At 41.0% G+C, this 17,792-nt stretch overlaps 1 protein-coding gene across 5 annotated transcripts in view; it reads right to left on the bottom strand.

The window, feature by feature from the left end:
- Positions 1-17,792, bottom strand: part of LOC122550467 (rho guanine nucleotide exchange factor 7-like) — a 137,271-nt gene that overhangs the window by 92,923 nt on the left and 26,556 nt on the right. For 4 of the 5 annotated variants that reach the window (XM_043691228.1, XM_043691225.1, XM_043691224.1 and 1 more), the window contains exon 3: positions 6,652-6,736. In XM_043691228.1, coding sequence (XP_043547163.1) covers positions 6,652-6,736 — 85 coding nt within the window. Of the gene's footprint in view, positions 1-6,651; positions 6,737-7,431; positions 7,456-17,792 lie in introns of those variants that run through there. The other variant, XM_043691227.1, reaches the window with a different exon arrangement.

The following is a 17,792-nucleotide window of genomic DNA, read 5'->3' on the forward strand; positions in this document are numbered from 1 at the left end:
TTGTCGAACGCCTTACTGAAGTCCATATAGATCACATCTACTGCTCTGCCCTCATCAATCTTCTTTGTTACTTCTTCAAAATTCTCAATCAAGTTTGTGAGACATGATTTCCCATGCACAAAGCCATGTTGACTATCCCTAATCAGTCCTTGCCTTTCCAAATACATGTATATCCTGTCGCTCAGAATTCCCGCCAATAACTTACCCACCACCAACGTCAGGCTCACTGGTCTATAGTTTCCTGGCTTGTCCTTACCGCCCTTCTTAAACAGTGGCACCACGTTTGCCAACCTCCAGTCTTCCGGCACCTCACCTGTGACTATCGATGATACAAATATCTCAGCAAGTGGCCCAGCATCACCTCTCTAGATTCCCACAGAGTTCTCGGGTACAGCTGATCAGGTCCTGGGGATTTATCCACCTTTACCCGTTTCAAGATATCCAGCACTTCCCCCTCTGTAATCTGGACATTTTGCAAAATATCACCATCTATTTCCCTACAGTCTATATCTTCCATATCCTTTTCCACAGTAAATACTGATGCAAAATATTCATTCGGTATCTTCCCCATCTCCTGCAGCTCCACACAAAGGCCGCCTTGCTGAGCTTTGAGGAGCCCTATTCTCTCCCTAGTTGCTCTTTTATCCTTAATGTATTTGTAAAAACCGTTTGGATTCTCCTTAATTCTACTTGCCAAAGCTCTCTCATATCCCCTTTTTGCCCGCCTGATTTCCTTCTTAAGTAAATTCCTACTGCCTTTATACTCTTCCAAGGATTCACTCGATCTATCCTGTCTATACCTGATATATGCTTCCTTCTTTTTCTTAACCAAACCCTCAATTTCTTTAGTCATCCAGCATTTCCTACATCTACTAGTCTCATTTCTGAAGACTTCTCATTTTCCAGCCGTCCCTTTACCTGTGAACATCTGCCCCCAATCAGCTTTTGAAAGTTCTTGCCTGATACTGTCAAAATTGCCCTTCCTCCAAGTTGGAACTTCAACTTTTAGATCTGGTCTATCCTTTTCCATCACTGGCCCCAAAGTGCTCCCCCAATGACACCTCAGTCACTTACCCTGCCTTATGTCCCAAGATTTGCACCTTCTCAAGTAGGTATATGCACATGGCACGGTGGCACAGTGGTTAGCATTGCTGCCTCACAGTGACAGAGACCCGGTTCAATTCCCGCCTCAGGCAACTGTCTGCGTGGAGTTTGCACATTCTCCCAGTGTCTGTGTGGGTTTCCTCCGGGTGCTCTGATTTGCTCCCACAGTCCAAAAATGTGCAGGTTAGGTGAATTGGCCATGCTAAAATTGCCCATAGTGTTAGGTGAAGGGGTTAATGTAGGGGAATGGATCTGGGCGGGTTGCTCTTCGGAGGGTCAGTGTGGACTTGTTGGGCCGACAGGCCTGTTTCCACACTGTAAGTAATCTAATCTAATATTGCATCAGAAAATTTTCTTGTATACACTTAAATAATTCCTCTTCACCTAAACCCTTAACACTATGGTAGTCACAGTCTATATTTGCAAAGTTAAAATCCCCTATCATAACCACCCTATTATTCTTACAGATAATTGAAATCCCTTACAAATTTGGTTTTCAATTTCCCGCTGATTATTCGGGGTCTATAATGCAATCCCAATAAGGTGATCATCCCTTTCTTATTTCTCAGTTCCACCCAAATAACTTCCCCGGATGCATTTCCGGGAATATCCTCCCTCAGTCCAGCTATAATGCTACCTCTTATCAAAAACGCCACTCCCCCTCTTCTCTCGCCTCCCTTTCTGTCCTTCCTGAGCTGCCAGTCCTGTCCATTCCTGAGCCACGTTTCTGTAATTGCTATGATAACCCAGTCCCATGTTCCTAACCATGCCCTGAGATCATCTGCCTTCCCTGTTAGGCCTCTTGTGTTGAAATAAATGCAGTTTAATTTATCAGTCCTTCGTTGTTCTTGTTTTGTCCCTGCCTGCCCTGACTGTATGACTCGCTTCTTTTCTCAACTGTACCAGTCTCAGATTGATCTCTTTCCTCACTATCTCCCTGGGTCGTATTCCCCCACCTTACTCATTTAAAGCCTCCCCAACATATCTAGCAAATCTCCCTGCCAGTATATTAGTCCCCTTCCAATTCAGGTATAATCCGTCCTTCTTGTACAGGTCATGTCTAGCCCAGAAGAGATTTCAATGATCCAAAAAGTGAATCCTTCTCCCAAATACCAGCTCCTCAGCTATGCATTCACCTGCTCCAACCTCCTATTCTTACCTCACTCTTGAGGACCTCCTTTTTAAATTCCTGCCTATTTCTATATTCTCCCTTCAGAATCTCATCCTTTTCCCTTCTGAAGTCGTTGGCTCCAATGCGTACAATAACCCCCCCTGCTGGGCCCATTCCCCCCTGAGAACATTCTGCACCTTCTGAAGATCCATCACCCCCTACATTTTCCAAAACAGCATACTTGTTTGAAATGGGGATAGCCACAGAAGACTCCTGCACTACCTGCCTATCTCTCTTACCTTTCCTGGTGTTAACCCTTCTATGTGACTATATCTGCAACTTTTTTCCGTTCCTATATCCTTTAGGGAAGGAGACTGCCATCCTTCCCTGGTCAGATTTACATGTAACTCCAAACCCACAGCGATGTGGCTTACTCTTAACTGCTCTCTGGGCAATTAAGGATGGGCAATAGATGCTGGTCTTGCCAGTGACACCCTCATCCATGAATGAATCAAAATAAGAATCAGAGTAAGCTTTCCCTCCAGGTACCTCGAATGAGAGCTTTTGGTTAAAAGAAACTCCTAGGGGAATAAGCTACCTGAAAGTGCAAAGGAAGTAATTTTCAAAAGGAAAAGGGTAAATATCAGAAAGGGAATAATTTGTAAGGCTATGGGGAAATATTATTCTGGAGTAGAGTGGTGCTGGAAAAGTACAGCAGTTCAGACAGCACCACTCTAATCCAGAATCTGGTTTCCAGCATCTGCAGTCATTGTTTTTACCTATGGGGAAATATTATGAAGGCAGAATTAATTGTGACAACACTAAGATAGAACTGTACTTCATGTTTGAAATTGAGGCAGTTCAATCTGAAACAAGGTTGTTACACATGAATAACATGATTTAAGAAGGTATGTGGTACAAAGAAGCTCTTGTAGAGAGCCAGCAAAGACACGACTGGTCAAATTGTCTCCATCTATGCTGAACGTGTCTTGGACAAAAGCTATAAAACTGAGATCTGTTTCTTGATCTAAACAGGAAAAAATAATTTGCTGTCATTTGTTCAGAATTGACTTACAAAGTGCGATCGCCACAAATTCCTGTACTAAAAAAAAATGTGCACATAAAGACAATTGAAGATGGACAGATACCAGAGAAAGGATCAGGTGTTCATTCAACACTCATATTTCATACAGCATTTCACACTCAATAAGGTGATGCCATTTCAGGGACAAGAGACAAGAGGTAATTAGAAGCTGGAACTTTCTTCCCAAAATGTAGATGGGCAATAGCTAAAATTTGAAAAGCATAGATCAACGGATTTTTATAGTAAGGGTATTAAGGGAATGAAGGTGCTGCTTATCCCTGACTTTGATGGCTATGTTTTTAGCTCCCTCGGCCCTAAGGTCTGAAATTCCCTCCTTAAATTCTTCTGATGCTTTACTCTCATCCCTCCTTTCAGCTGCTCTTTAATCAACTTTTAGATCAGCTGTTCTATTATCATCTGATATGGCTCAGTATCAAAACTTTGTTTGGTCATCCTCCTCTGAAGCACCTTATGATATTTCATTATGTTAAAGAGCAAGTTGTTGTTGTTGTGAAGGCATATTAGTCCTGATCTGATTGAACAGGCTCAAGGCTCTGAGTGGCCTTAGCCTGGCCATTCCACTTGCATATGCTCAAAATCATCATCAATGTCAAGGTTGAAATCCCAGAGATCAAATGTGACAGGATACAGCCCACTATACTCAAGTGTCAGATCTGTGTCTTAGACCCACCTTCGATATAGCACATCCCAATTTAAATCGTTTCAATTTCACATTAGCCAGGCCAGCAACTTTACGAAATCACAGACTTAAGTTAATGGCTATTATAAATGCACTTGAACAGAAGTTTTAAACCCAGGGTTAAGAAACAGGCTCTGCAATGAAACCGTTTTCATCATGGCTCTTAATGAAGACATCAAATCTCTAAATTACAAATTTATCAACTAAACTACACAATTTCCCCTTTACCAATCCACAATTGGAAACAATCCAAAAATGTAAATCAATTCCAAAGTGGATTAAGTTTTACTGGGAGCTGAAACCTGAGAGCCTCTCCGCAAGGAAAAAAAAACAGGAGGGCAAGTCACCTTATGGTGCACTATTATAGTGCTGGCCCGCTTATCCATCTCATTAAATGCTGGACATGGCAATGCAAACACTGTTAATTTGTCCAGAGTCATTGCCAATGGAGATCTGATCCACCAGGAATGCTTATTAGAAAATATAGACACAAAATACAATTGAAAACACATCAACAATTTCTCAGTGTGAGCTCTTGGAGATGCGATGTACTGCTGAGACCAATTATTGAGTTGGTCCTTTCATGTCCTTTCTACTGCGTGTTATTGTTTAATGAAAACAAGATCAGGAGGCCTGTTTCATCATACAATAAATGATGGCAGATCAGAATCTTAATTTACTCACCTTGGCATCTTAATCATTCATATCCTTGCTTAAACATTATTCAGCAACATCAATACTGATACTTTCACTTGGTTTACAACCATTTCATCCTTCTACATCCTCGACAGATTTTTCAGAAAGAGTTTTAGATTTCCACTCCCGCTAGTGTGAAGAATCATTTCCTGATATCATTCCTGAACAGCCTCACCCTAATTTGAAGATTATGCCCTTGCTATGGACTCTCTAAAAATAGTTTATTTCAACCTAACCTGTCGAATCCTCCCCTCACATTAAACACCTCCACTAATCACACCTTAATCTTCTCCTCAAAAGAATACAAACCTGATCTATGAAAGTTGTCCTCATAATTTCAAATTCTCAGTGGTAAATCTGCACTCAGTTCATTGGCACTTGCCTGACAGCATTGGTGGATTGCTGTATTGCTGCACTATCAAAGGGTCAATACTGTGGGAGCTCTGTTCTGTCATAGGGTCAATACTGAGGAAGAGTCACAATTGTCTGAGGGTCAGCGCCAAGGGTGTTGCACCATTGTACCACTGATGGTGGCCATGTTCCATTCAGAAGTTAACCAAACCCTATCAGTTGGATGTACAAACTGTCAGTATTCAGAAAACAGCAAAGGAGTTTTCCCCAATGCTTCAGCCAATAGTTATTCTTCAATTAACATCAGAACAGATTATCACTTTGCTGTACACAGAACCCTGTGTGCAAACTGGTTGCTGTGCTTCCAACGTTACACAGTGATTACACTTCGAAAGTGCTTCATTGCCTTAAAAGGTGCATTAGAACATCCTTAGGTTATGAAAAAAGTGCCATAGAAATGCAAGTCTTTCATTCTATCCAAATTATTTGTTTGTTTTGGAGAGTTGCTGTGAAGTTTCGTTGTAACCCTGAAGGTCATCAAATAGAATGCTGGGTTATCTATTTAACCATACAACCCATAATACTTACATTGTTGCCTGTAAGTGATATATTTTGAACACCATCCGAAACATTTCAATCAGGCTTTTGTTCCTCACTGTTACCAAGCTTTTAGCCTGTTTAATACTGAATAGAAATAGATTGCATTTATATAACCCTATTAACATTGCAAAACATGCCAAGCAGGTTTAATAAAGGCAAGAGGAAAAGCAGAATAGGTAAAGGGCAATAAAAACTTGGTCTTGAAACTGAGTTTAATAAAGATAGTCAATATACCAAAAGGCACTCGCAACATAAAATGCAAGGGGTAGGTGCAGTTCAGCTTGAACTGTGGACTAACTCAGAGATTATGAGTATGAGTTAACCTTGAGCAATAACAATGATGCTGTAATGTACCAAACAGACTCTAACCAAAGGTACTTTGTGCTACTTTTGAGGATGAAACCCTTTCTCAAACCTCCTCTAACATTAAAGGCCCTCGGAACTCACTCTCTCTCTCTCTCTCTCACACTAGCAGCTTCCTCATGTTCATTTGCCCCTCTCAACTCACCATTGAATGATCAGGCTTCCCAAAAGGAGAGGAAAATAAAGAGGAGCAAGGGTTAGTGAGGGAATGTCACTGACTCATATCCAAGGGGCTAAAAGCACAACCATCAACGAGAGTTGATGAACTAAATGCCCTCACAACAGAGATCAAGGATGTGTGGAGACTTCAACATTTGGAATGAAAGAGGTCTGGCAATTATTATATGCATTGCAGGAATAATTTAATGAAAACGTGGTCCCAAGTCAGAGTTTCACCACAGGCAGCACTTATCAGGAACCTGGTGCACACAGGTACAAGGCTCCATCAGGAGTGCAGGTCTACAAAATTAATCAATCGTTTCCACATTATCTATTACAATTGAACGATGAAGGTCGAAAGGTCAAAAATTCCAAATATAGAAAACTCCACATACAGCTCTGAATCTAATGTTGCTGACTGCGAGCTTCAAACTGCGAGCCTGATTCAGTGAGAGATCAACCCCTCCCGAAGGAGCCTCTTACCTGCAGTTACTTTGTTCAAAGCCACCAGTGAACTAAGAATCTTGTTGAAGTTTTGTCCTTGATAAAGGTCATTGGCATCAAAAGTCTGCAGGAAACCAAAGGAGTAGACAGTTTCAATATTTTTATTGTTAACACATTACTTCAGTCTTCAGAAAGTGGAGCTTCCAGAGGAGGGGCTGCTTGATGAATGAAAGCCAAGATTACAAGTCCCAGACATTCACAGCCAACAAGCCTTTCAATATTCAAAAAGTTCCAATGTATTTTTGAATGCACCTATATCTGTGAAGACTTGTCTTCATTCCTGACAGCAGGAGAGAGCACGTACACACCCACCTTCAGTTTATCAATTAAATCAGAATCCTGTCTTTTCCACAAAGATAAGCTGCTGCCTATTTTACAGACTCAAACCATCCAAAACAAAAACCTAGACGTGGAATCACGGGATTTGTACTCCTAATCTCTAAAAGCGAGTGAGCTTTAATTGCAAGGTTTTCAATCAAAGCATTTGATTTGGATGTTGACAGGAATCTCAGTTTTAACTGAGCATGCTCCACAATTTCAGCTGCTTGGAAGATTAATTCCATTCATTGCTGCAGTTTTAAAATTCTAAATCATGAAATAAATCAATCTGCTCTACTTTATAACACATTGGGGAAAATAAACTGCAAGCAACTTAGAAATTGAGCTTAATTCAATTATTACCCACTGCCATTATTCTCACTAACCACATCATATTGCAACAAGAACGTACTGGTTTTAAAACAAAATAATAGTCTTTACCATACTCCGCACAGTCGGGCTGTCCACATTTCATATCAAACCCAGTAGTGCACAAGTAAAAACTCCATTCTCTCCATAAACTTCATGATGTCAGTGCGAAGCATGGGCAGGAGGTGTCCTTCCCCAAGTTGGAACTTTGAGTACTTGATGTTACATCATGTCTATCACCTGCTCACAACGTGAGATGGCACTGACACACAGTAGTTTCATACAAGAAAGAAGCCTCAGTGCAGTGTTTTAAATCAAGATCTTCTGAACCTCATTTCAAAACTGGAGCATTCTCCCTGGTAACCAGACAAGCAATTTATACTTTGAATGAAGGATAAGTCCCAAAGTGAGCCAGTGATAAAGAGATTAGGCCAGGCCAGGCCTGTGACCACTGAACTCCTTCAATGTGTGGAACCCATGCAATAGCTATAAATATCATAAACCTCAAAATCGGTCAATGAGAATTTGAGGCTTCAAAGGCTCAGCCAACATAGTTTCAAACTATAATGAAGTTATGACACTGTTATGGCACAGAAACATTATACAAAATACTTCTAAAAGGGCGAAAGGATTAATTAAACATCGTCCAGTGTGAAACTGTGACACAATCAAACAAGGAAGTTATTCTTTATTAACAGCAAATTTTCCATCCAGCAATTCTGATAGCTGGAGAGCCATTGGTCACATAATTTTCTGAATCTCATTCTCAGGCAGATAAGGTTCTGGCACCAAGAGATTGCAGGTGGAAAATATAACCTTTCATGAACTATCCCTACAATAGGTGTTATTCTTATCAGCAGCTTAAAAAAACAAAGATTTAAAAATGGAGAATAGGAAATGGGTTGCCTTGGAAACCAAGCCAATTTGACTGATTTCTAAAAGCATTGAGATACAGAGGTAAGCACATACTGAACTATATATAGTTCAGTTTTAACAGATACTTGAATTCCAGACCCACATTATAACTTGCTCATTAGATTAGGGAAGCTTATATCAGTGTGCTTATATCTAGACATCATAAAGCCAAGAAACACAACAAGATCCCACAGACAGAAAACCGATAATGACCAGATATTTTTAGTGGCGCTATTGTTTATTGGCTGAGACATCAGGCAGTATTCCTTTGCACTTATCTGAATAGAGGACAAAGGAGGCTCAGAATGATTCTGAAAGAGGGCACAACTGGCAATGCAGCACTCCCTTGTTACTGCGTGAGAGGATAAACCTGGATTATATGCTAACATCTCTGGAATGGGACTTGAATGCCAACATCCTGACTTAGAGGTAAGGGTGCTATCCACTGGAACATAGCTGCTACCCTTTATACCCAGAGAATAGTGAGAGTACAAATTCACCAATACATGAAAGGTGAAGGAGCCTAGCCATTGAGACATTTATGGGGAAACAGGATAAAGCCAGGATAAAGGACTGGAAGGATACAGTAACTAAAGGGGTTGTGTGAAACATAACCAATGGCAAGGACCAGTCATGTCAAATAGCCTGTTGCCATGATGTCAATATTATCTAACACTACATATCACAAGATGATTGAAAGATCTCAGTTCAAATGTCATCAATTTGAATTCTAAGGAATGCACTCACAATCTTTAATTCTAATGACAATTCTAATCATTGTCAAAATAGTTTTCCACCCGTAAAGTTGACCTGTCATTTGAAAAATCAATACACTCAGCTGGTTCTACATAGAACAGTATAAAATAGTATTTTTTTATATTGTGGACTGATTATAAATTCAGCGATGTTACATATTTGCTTTGATTCAGTATCCTACTTTTTTTTTAAATCTTCTATTCCTTTGTTGGTAAATACAGAGAATAATTTTAGCCTGTCTGCACTGGGAGATGGTCGATGCAGATATGATTGTAAAGTTTAAGAGGCATTTGACAAGCACATTAAAGAGCAGAGAATATAGGGAATCAGATCATATGCCAACAGATGGGATTAGGTTAGAGTAGCATCATGGTCAGCATAGACATGATGGGCTGAAGTGCCTGTGCCTGTGCTGTTCTATGTTCTACAGCATGAATATTTCTATCAGTTAGAGCCTCTTAGGGGATTATGGTGCAGAGTGTGTGGTCAAGGGATCACAGCCATTCAATCTTGCCCCTCAAAAAACTGACCCTAGATTGAGAGACGAGCAGGTAGGCCACTGTGGTTTCACTGTCAATAAATCAACCAATCTTCATACCTGCCAGGAAAATTGTTAAATCAGGCCATTTATCTGCTGACACGCTTAAGGGAGGTTATTCATGGACCTTTTAAGGGCATTTTTTTGTTGGCAAATCAGGCAACTTGCCCATGGATCTGCCCACCCAGAACCTAACTGCTGAGGTAGTCGGAAGCGGGCAGTGTCAACCAGCCATTTATTTGCCCTTCCCAACATTGGTCCGGGCAGTTATAGGAAGGGAAGTATTGTATCCATAGGGATAGGGTAAATAGACAAGGTCTTTTCCCTGGGGTGGGGGAGTCCAAAACTAGAGGGCATAGTTTAGGGTGAGAGGGAAAAGATATAAAAGAGACTTAAGGGGCAACGTTTTCATGCAGAAGGTGGCACGTGTGTGGAATGAGCTGCCAGTGGAAGCTAGTACAATTGCAATATTTAAAAGGCATCTGTATGGGTTTATGAATGGGAAAGGTTTGGAGAGTTATGGGTCGGGCGCTGGCAGGTGGGACTAGATTGGGTTGGGATATCTGGTTGGCATGGATAAGTTGGACCCTCTATGAATCTATGAGAATCAAACATTTTACACATACTGGGACATTATTTCATCCTATGCTAGCTCTTGGAAAAAAATTACCATATTAATTCCATTCTCCCCTATTTTTTCCACATGGTCCTTAACAAGTATTTAACCAAGTCTCTTCAGAATAGTATCATTGAATCTGCTCCCACCACCCATCAGAAAGTGCTTTATAGGTTATCAGAACTTGCTGTATTAAAATGTCTGCCTAACTCTGGTTCTTTTATAATTATTGTAAATCTGTGTCAAAGTTATTCATAATTTTGACCATCATGTCTGCTCAATGATTTTTGTTCTCAGGAAAATAATCATAGCCTCCCTACTGTCTCCACAGAACTGAAGTTCCTTATTCCTGGTATCATTTCAGTAAATCCCCTCTGTAACTGCTCCAGTTACTTGACACCCTTTCTGAAGTGTGGTGCCAAGAATTAAGACCAAACCTGGTGGTGTATAATAGTGCAACTTAAGCTCCTTGGAGCAGTTGTCTCAAAGTAATCATATCAGAAGCATTAAAACATTGAAGTAGGTACATGAGGACCTTGGCAGAATTGGACAAATATATAAAAACATTTGTTCTTGGGAGTCTTTAAAACATCAACTCAGTTTTCTCAATATTTTAATCATTGTTCTGTGGGATGCTCAGCGGGATCCACTCTTCCAGTGGGGGACAGGATTGGGAATCTTTCCAGATCTCAAGCAACCATGATCTTAGCTTTCATGATAAATCAGAGAGAAAACCCTGGCTGACTCACCTACGTGTTGCCAAGCTACAAAACTTGCAGCACATGAACTAACACATCCTCCTAAAATTAGAAGGAAATGCTGAATGGAATTATAACTTGTCAACCAGGCGCAATGTGCACAGCCTGAAACCAATTATGTTAAAGAAAAGGTTTACCTTGTATTGCATTACTGACAAACAATTTTGCGTGACTTTAAGGTATAAATGTATTTATTTCAAAAGTTATATGTATAGAATTAAAAATTATAGAATATTGTTGGTCAATTTGTTTGAGCTCCTTTATTGTGTACAATCAAACTAAGTTACAGACCTTGTTGTTACATATTACATAATTGAGAACTCAGGCTCCTGGCATATAGCCAACGTTTATACAATGTTTAATAATTAAAAGAGTAATGGGTTTAACCATTTGTTATGTAGATAAACATGATGATGTAAATCAGGGAAGACCACGTATTGGGAAGTTTTCATGTTGCAAGTGATGCAAGACTCTTCTCACACATGCAAAACTTTACATAGAGTCTAACTCATCCATGCCGATCAGATAAACTAAATTAAACTAGTCCCATTGGCCAGCATTTGGCCCATTTCCTTCGAAACCCTTCCTATTCATATACCCATCCAGATGTCTTTTAAATGTTGTAATTCTACCAGCCTCCACCACTTCCTCTGTCAGCTCATTCCGTACACGCACCACCCTCTGTGTGAAAACGTTGCCCTTTCGGTCCCTTTTAAATCTTTCCCTTCTCACTTTAAACCAATGCCCTCTAGTTTTAGACTCCACTTCCCTGGAGAAAAAAAAGACCTTGGCTAATCATCCTAATCCATGGCTACCTTATATAAACCTTTATAAGGTCACTCCTCAGTCTCTGACGCTCCAGGGAAAATAGCCCCAGCCTATTCAGCCTCTCCCTACAGCTCACTGCCTCCAAACCCAGCAACATCCTTGTAAATCTACCCTTAACCCTTTCAAGTTTAACAACATTTTTCCTATAGCAGGGATACCAGAACTAAACACATTATTCCAAACGTAGCCGAACCAATGTCCTGTAGAGCCGCAACATGACCTCCCAACTCTTATACTCAATACACTGGCTAATAAAGGCAAGCAAACCAAACGCCTCCTCCACTATCCTGTTTGTCTGTGACTCCTCCTTCAAGAAAATATGACCTTGCACCCCAAGGATCACTCCCCAGGAGCCTACCATTAGCAAAAAAGTCCTGCCCTGTTTTGCCTTAACATAATGCAACACCTCACATGTATCTAAATTAAATTCCATCTGCCACTCCTTGGCTCAATGTCCCATTGTCCTCTGAGATCCCACCTTCTTCACTTGTCTACTGGACCACCAATTTTGCTGTCATCTGCAATCTTACTGACCATACATCCTTTTTAACATCCAAATCATTTACAGATATGAAAAAAACCAAGGGACCCAACATCTGATAACACAGACCCAAATACTTGATGCTGCAATATTTCATGCTGAGAAGCACAGAAGTTTATCTTCAATCACCTCTATGCCTCTGATTTCCAAATTGCCTTAACGTTTTGCAATCCTATTATATAAACAAAATAAGCCAAGAATGTCTGACTTAAAAATTGGACCTGAACTAGGCCCATCATCTACAATCAAATTATTGTTGACACACTCACAGCATTTTATGTAGAGATCATACGATCAAGCACACCTCCTCCATTTCCTTGTGCAACAATGCGAGGGATTAACTCATAATTAGATATGCAAACATTGAAATGCAAAATAAGTATCAGCTAATAAATAAACTCTAGTTCCTTTGTAAAAGAATGGAAATGCGGTACAGGCCTGCTGAGCCTGGCTGCTTATTCTTCTCAATGGCTCATTCCTGAAGAAGGGCCTGTGCCCGAAACGTCGAATCTCCTGTTCCCTGGATGCTGCCTGACCTGCTGTGCTGTTCCAGCAATAAAGTTTCAACTTCTCAATCTAGTCAATGGCAACTTCCTGGAACAGTGAAGGTAAAAAAAAATGCAAGCCAAGACCATTCAATTAGTGCAATAAGTGATTTTGTTACAATTCTCACCACTCTCTTTGCTAACTTGTTCCTGATGCTGACCTTTTTTTTCCAATTTACTTGGGATTCTGATGGTTAATTTTATCAAGAAGCAAATTATTTATTCATTCATGGAACAAGGGCATACTGGCTAGGCAAGCATTTATTGTCCATCCATAAATGCCCAGAAGGCAGTTATAAGTCAGCCACATTGTAGGTCAGGGAGCATCCGAGGAGCAGGAAAATCGACATTTCGGGCAAAAGCCCTTCATCAGGAATGAAGTAGATCTGGAGTCACGTGTAGGCCAAATCATGTGAGGATGGCAGTTTCCTTCCCTAAAGGTCATTGGTGAAGCACATGGGTTTTTAACAATTATTTGCAATGGATTCATGATCACCACTAAACTCTTCATACCAGATTTTCTTTTGCATTTAATTGAAATTCTATCATCTGCCATGGTGGGATTCAAACTCAGGTCCCCTGAACATTACCTGGGTCTCTGGATTAACAGTCCAACGTTAATACCAGTAGGCCATCACCTTCCCAGTGGGGAAAGTATAGAAAGGAACACTAGGAATGGAAGTTTGGAAATCCCGTATGAAAAGAAGCACTAGACCATCAAATCAATCTTTCTTGAATCGTGCCCATTTTATCTGATAGCTTGTTTTTGTTCAAGAGTTCAGTGTTGGAAGCCTAAAAATACACAGAAGATTATTATTCAGCTAATTATTCATGTACCAGATCTTTGAACGAGCTAGTCAATTCACTGTAACCTTGCCCATTGTCTGCAGCTTTCTCCTTTTCAAGTTTTCGTCAAAGTACCTTTAGGACGTGATAATTGAATCTACTTCCTTTCAATCAGTATGCTGCTACCTATCCTTGCAATCTCCTCTGGCAATCGCCTGTTCAGTAGAATTCACTTGTTTCCCCTCTCAAGCTACAAAGTTTTAGGTAAGATTTTAAATCAGGTGGACATAAAAGGGCAGCCCAGTGGCTAGCACTGCTGCCTCACAGCACCAGAGACCCGGGTTTGATTCCAGCCTCAGGCGACTGTCTGTGTAGAGTTTGCACATTTTCCCCATCTCTGCGTGGGTTTCCTCTGGGCAATCAGGTTTCCTCCCACAATCCAAAGATATGCAGGTTAGGTGAACTGTGAATGCTAAACTGCCCATAGTGTCCAGGGATGTATAAGTTAGGAGCATTAGTCAGGGGCAAATGTAGAGTAATAGGGTAGGGGAATGGGTCTGGGTGAGTTACTCTTTGGAGGGTCAGTGTGGACTTGTTGGGCCAAATGGCCTGTTTCCACACTGAAGGGATTCTATGATTCCAAAGTACCTCTGGAAGAAAGCTTGAAGACCTAGTTCAGAAATTGACTGAGCTACAGGAGACAATACAGAGATACTAGGCAGTTACTTTAAATTGGCAGAATGTAACTCGTGGTGTCCTATACTTCCTGACTACTTAGATGATGGGAGAGAAAACCACAAGTTGCCATGACCCAAAGGCAGGTGGCCTATTGAGCATTGCAGAAATCAGCATAAAACAGCAAAGAGATATTGGAGATAAAGCAAAATTACCAAAACTGTAGCAAATGGATTCCAACATAGGCACATGTGATATGACAGAACTAGTTCTTTCTAAATGGTAAAAAGCTAGAAACAGTCATGATCCAAAGACAGTAAAATGCCAAGGGCGCAAGCAGAAAATAACAAGACAGGTAACTGAAACGCTACAATATAAGGCACGAGAAGTCATGCTACAGCAGTACAAAGCTGTGATCAGACCACATCTTTGTGTGGCTGTGCACAGTTCTGAACACCACACCATATAGACCTTAGAGTGGGCGCACCACAGGTTTACCAAACTGATACCTAAACTCTGAGGGTTAAATCATGAGTAAAGATTATGCAAACCTTGCAATGTATACCAGGGGGTGATTTTATCATAGTTCTCAGCTATTAAAGGGAACCGACAGAATAGATAGAGAAAATCTATTTTTGCTGTTCAATGCAACTAGGGCTGGACGAACCAGTCAAAATGTTAGAGCCAAATTTTTCAGGTAGGAACTGAGGAAATACCTCTGCACACAATGGGGAAATAGAGATTTGATTGTGAGATAAAGAAGCAGGAGTAGGCCATTGTTGGTCCCTTGAGCTCCATCATTTAATTCCTTGATCTGACTGTGGTCTCAATTCTACTTTCCTGTTGGCCCCCTTAACACTTGACTCCCTTGTCTATCCAAAATCTACCTCAGGCTTGATGAGAACCGCCACAGATCTCTGGGGATGAGAACTCGAGCAGCCTACTCAAGGTCATAAGAAATAACAGCTTAAGGTGAAACACTCAGAAAAAGAACTCCTCTGCATCTGTCTTAAAAGGGAGACTCTTAATTTCTAAACAATCCCCCAGTTCCAGATTCCCCAAAGGGGAAACACGTTCTCAGCATCTCCCCTGTCAAACTCCTCCCAATCTTACATATTACAAGTTCAGCTCATTTTTCTAAATTTGAACAATTATAGACCCAAGCTGCTCAACCTTTCCTCCAATGACAATCACTTCATTACAAACCCAATGTAGGGAAACTTCCTTGAACTCTTTTCAGTGCTGGTATAGGTTTTCAAAAATGCACAAAGCAATTCAAGTGCGCTAAGTCTCACTAATGCCCAGTATTTTAGAACTTTTTTTCTGGAAATGGTAATTGATGCTGGATCCCTAATTAATCTTAAAGATAATATTGGTAGATCTTTGTTAACTGAAAATAAAAGAATATGGGACAAAGACAGATATATCGCACATCAACCAGGATGTTACTGAGCAGTATCACAGGCTCAAGGGGCTGCAGTCAATCCTAATTCCCAACTTCCCTTGTGCCACACTCAACTGATGAGGCTTGCAGATCTACTCTTAAAGAAACTGTCCTTGCATCCAGCTGTTGCTTAAGAGAAGTCCTGCCCCCACTTGCTTCTCTAACTCATGCTGCTGTTTATGTTAAGCTCTAAATTAAATGATGCTAAGTTAACTGGGTCAGCTACTTACTTCCTCTGGTTGTCACCACACCCCACGAAGGATATACTGGCTGTCGCTAAAATGATAACAGGACTTAGAGAGTTCATTTTTAAAGACAGGTTGGATAGTTAATCTTGGATTCTCTATTCAGTAGGAGAGTGACAGCTTATCTAATGAGGTGTTTGATTTTTTTAGATTTAGATTTCCTACAGTGTGCAAACAGGCCCTTTGGAGAGTAACCCACCCAGACCCATTTCCCTCTGACTAATGCACCTAACACTATGGGCAATTTAGCATGGCAAATCCACCTGACCTGCACATCTTTAGACTGTGGGAGGAAACCAGAGCACCTGGAGGAAACCCACGCAGACATGGGGAGAATATGCAAACTCCACACAGACAGTCACCCGAGGCTAGAAGCAAACCTGGGACCCTGATGCTGTGAGGCAGCAGTGCTAACCACTGAGCCACTGTGTCGCCCACAAAGTTTGATATATTTAACAGGGTGGGGTTCCAAATGTACTTCGGGAGGATTGATTTCCTCCGATGGGGGAATGGGGGGAATCCAGAACAAGGGGTATAACCTTAAAATTCAAGCCAGACCATTAAAGGATGCTGTCTGGAAACAATTCTTTATACAAAGGCATTTGAAATGGGGCACCTTTGTCTACAATACAGATTTTTTTTTGGTTGTAAGAGTCCCAAGGGATTTGTAGCAAAGCAAGTAAATGGGTGGAGGTACAGATCAGCCACTACCTACTTAAATGGGGGAACAAGGCATAAGGAGCTGAATGGCCTCCTCCTGTTTCAAAAGTTGCCACATGTCTGTAATGGCACAATTGTGAATGAAAATACTAAGCTGATAATTTTGTCCATTCAAATAGAACTGTGCCTACCAAAGGGCAGAAGTAGGAGATGCTATTTGTTCCACATAACATTTCATTTACTTTTTCATGGTCTTTATTGCAACAGAGATTTACATCTGAATATTTAAATGTGGTAATCTTTCACAACAAATACCTACAGAAGAAAGGATTGTTGTTCCCATTCGCCTCATATCAATGGCAATTAGTCAGCTAATCTCTGAGCACATTGAATTTACAAATTTCCTTCCAGCTGAAGGCACCATTGTATACAGCACATTCACCACTGTGTAAATAACCCCAGGCCAGGAAAGATTAAATGGATTGAATGACTTATACACCACCTTTAAAGCTGAATGTTTCACCTGCATTTTATCAGACTGAAACAAAGCAGGAGTTATCAGAATAAGGGACTATAAATGTGGTCAAAGAGGGAGCCATAGAGTCATAGAGTCAGAGATGTACAGCATGGAAACAGACTCTTCAGCCCAACCCATCCATGCTGACCAGATATCCCAACCCAATCTAGTCCCACCTGCCAGCACCTGGCCCATATCCCTCCAAACCTTTCCTATTCATATACCCATCCAAATGCCTCTTAAATGTTGCAATTGTACCAGCCTCCACCACATCCTCTGGCAGCTCATTCCACACATGCACCACCCTCTGCGTGAAAAAGTTGCCCCTTAGGTCTCTTTTATAACTTTCCCCTCTCACCCTAAACCTCTAGTTCTGGACTCCCTGACCCCAGGGAAAAGACTTTACCTATTTATCCTATCCATGCCCCTCATAATTTTGTAAACCTCTATAAGGTCACCCCTCAGCTTCCGGCGCTCGAGGGAAAACAGCCCCAGCCTGTTCAGCCTCTCTCTTTAGCTCAAATCGTTCAACCCTGGCAACATCCTTGTAAATCTTTTCTGAACCCTTTCAAGTTTCACAACATCTTTCTGATACGAAGGAGACCAGAA

The sequence above is a fragment of the Chiloscyllium plagiosum genome, chromosome 6 (assembly GCF_004010195.1).
Source record: "Chiloscyllium plagiosum isolate BGI_BamShark_2017 chromosome 6, ASM401019v2, whole genome shotgun sequence".
In the NCBI taxonomy this organism is placed as follows: Eukaryota; Metazoa; Chordata; class Chondrichthyes; order Orectolobiformes; family Hemiscylliidae; genus Chiloscyllium; species Chiloscyllium plagiosum.